We start from the raw sequence: 399 nt of genomic DNA, 5'->3' as shown, positions 1-399 counted from the left end.
GCCATGGAGCCGGGGGGCCGGCGAGGCCGCCCCGCCGAGGAGCCACCGCGCCCCGAGGACGAGGAGGTGGATCCCCGCATCCAGGTGAGGGCCTGCCTTCCCACGGCCGGCCGCGTTTTTTAAGGTTATTTTAATATGTATGTTATGGCTGTATGTAATAATGGTTGCCTTTTATTTCACTGCTTTCTGCTGCGTATGTGCATACACACATATATATATATACATATACATGCGTACACGCATATAAATATGTATACACACACACACATATATATATATATATATGTTTCTTCCCGTGCCGGGCGGAGCAGCTCCCGGTGCCTCGGCGCCCGCCGGGAGCGGGGGGGAGCGGCCCCGGGGGGCCCCCGCCCTTTGTTCCCCCGGGCATCGCCGCGCGCC

At 58.1% G+C, this 399-nt stretch overlaps 1 protein-coding gene across 1 annotated transcript in view; it reads left to right on the top strand.

Annotated features, from left to right (window-relative positions):
* SH3BP5 (SH3 domain binding protein 5) overlaps nucleotides 1–399 on the top strand; it is a 51,778-nt gene continuing 51,379 nt past the window's right edge. Inside the window, exon 1 of the mRNA XM_008633918.2 lies at nucleotides 1–84. Coding sequence (XP_008632140.1) covers nucleotides 4–84 — 81 coding nt within the window. The 5' untranslated portion in view covers nucleotides 1–3. The remainder of the gene's footprint in view (nucleotides 85–399) is intronic.

Source organism: Corvus brachyrhynchos, unplaced genomic scaffold, assembly GCF_000691975.1.
Source record: "Corvus brachyrhynchos isolate BGI_N302 unplaced genomic scaffold, ASM69197v1 scaffold94, whole genome shotgun sequence".
Taxonomy (NCBI): Eukaryota; Metazoa; Chordata; class Aves; order Passeriformes; family Corvidae; genus Corvus; species Corvus brachyrhynchos.
Note: the sequence above shows the minus strand (reverse complement) of the source record. Positions and strands in the feature narration are given on the sequence as shown.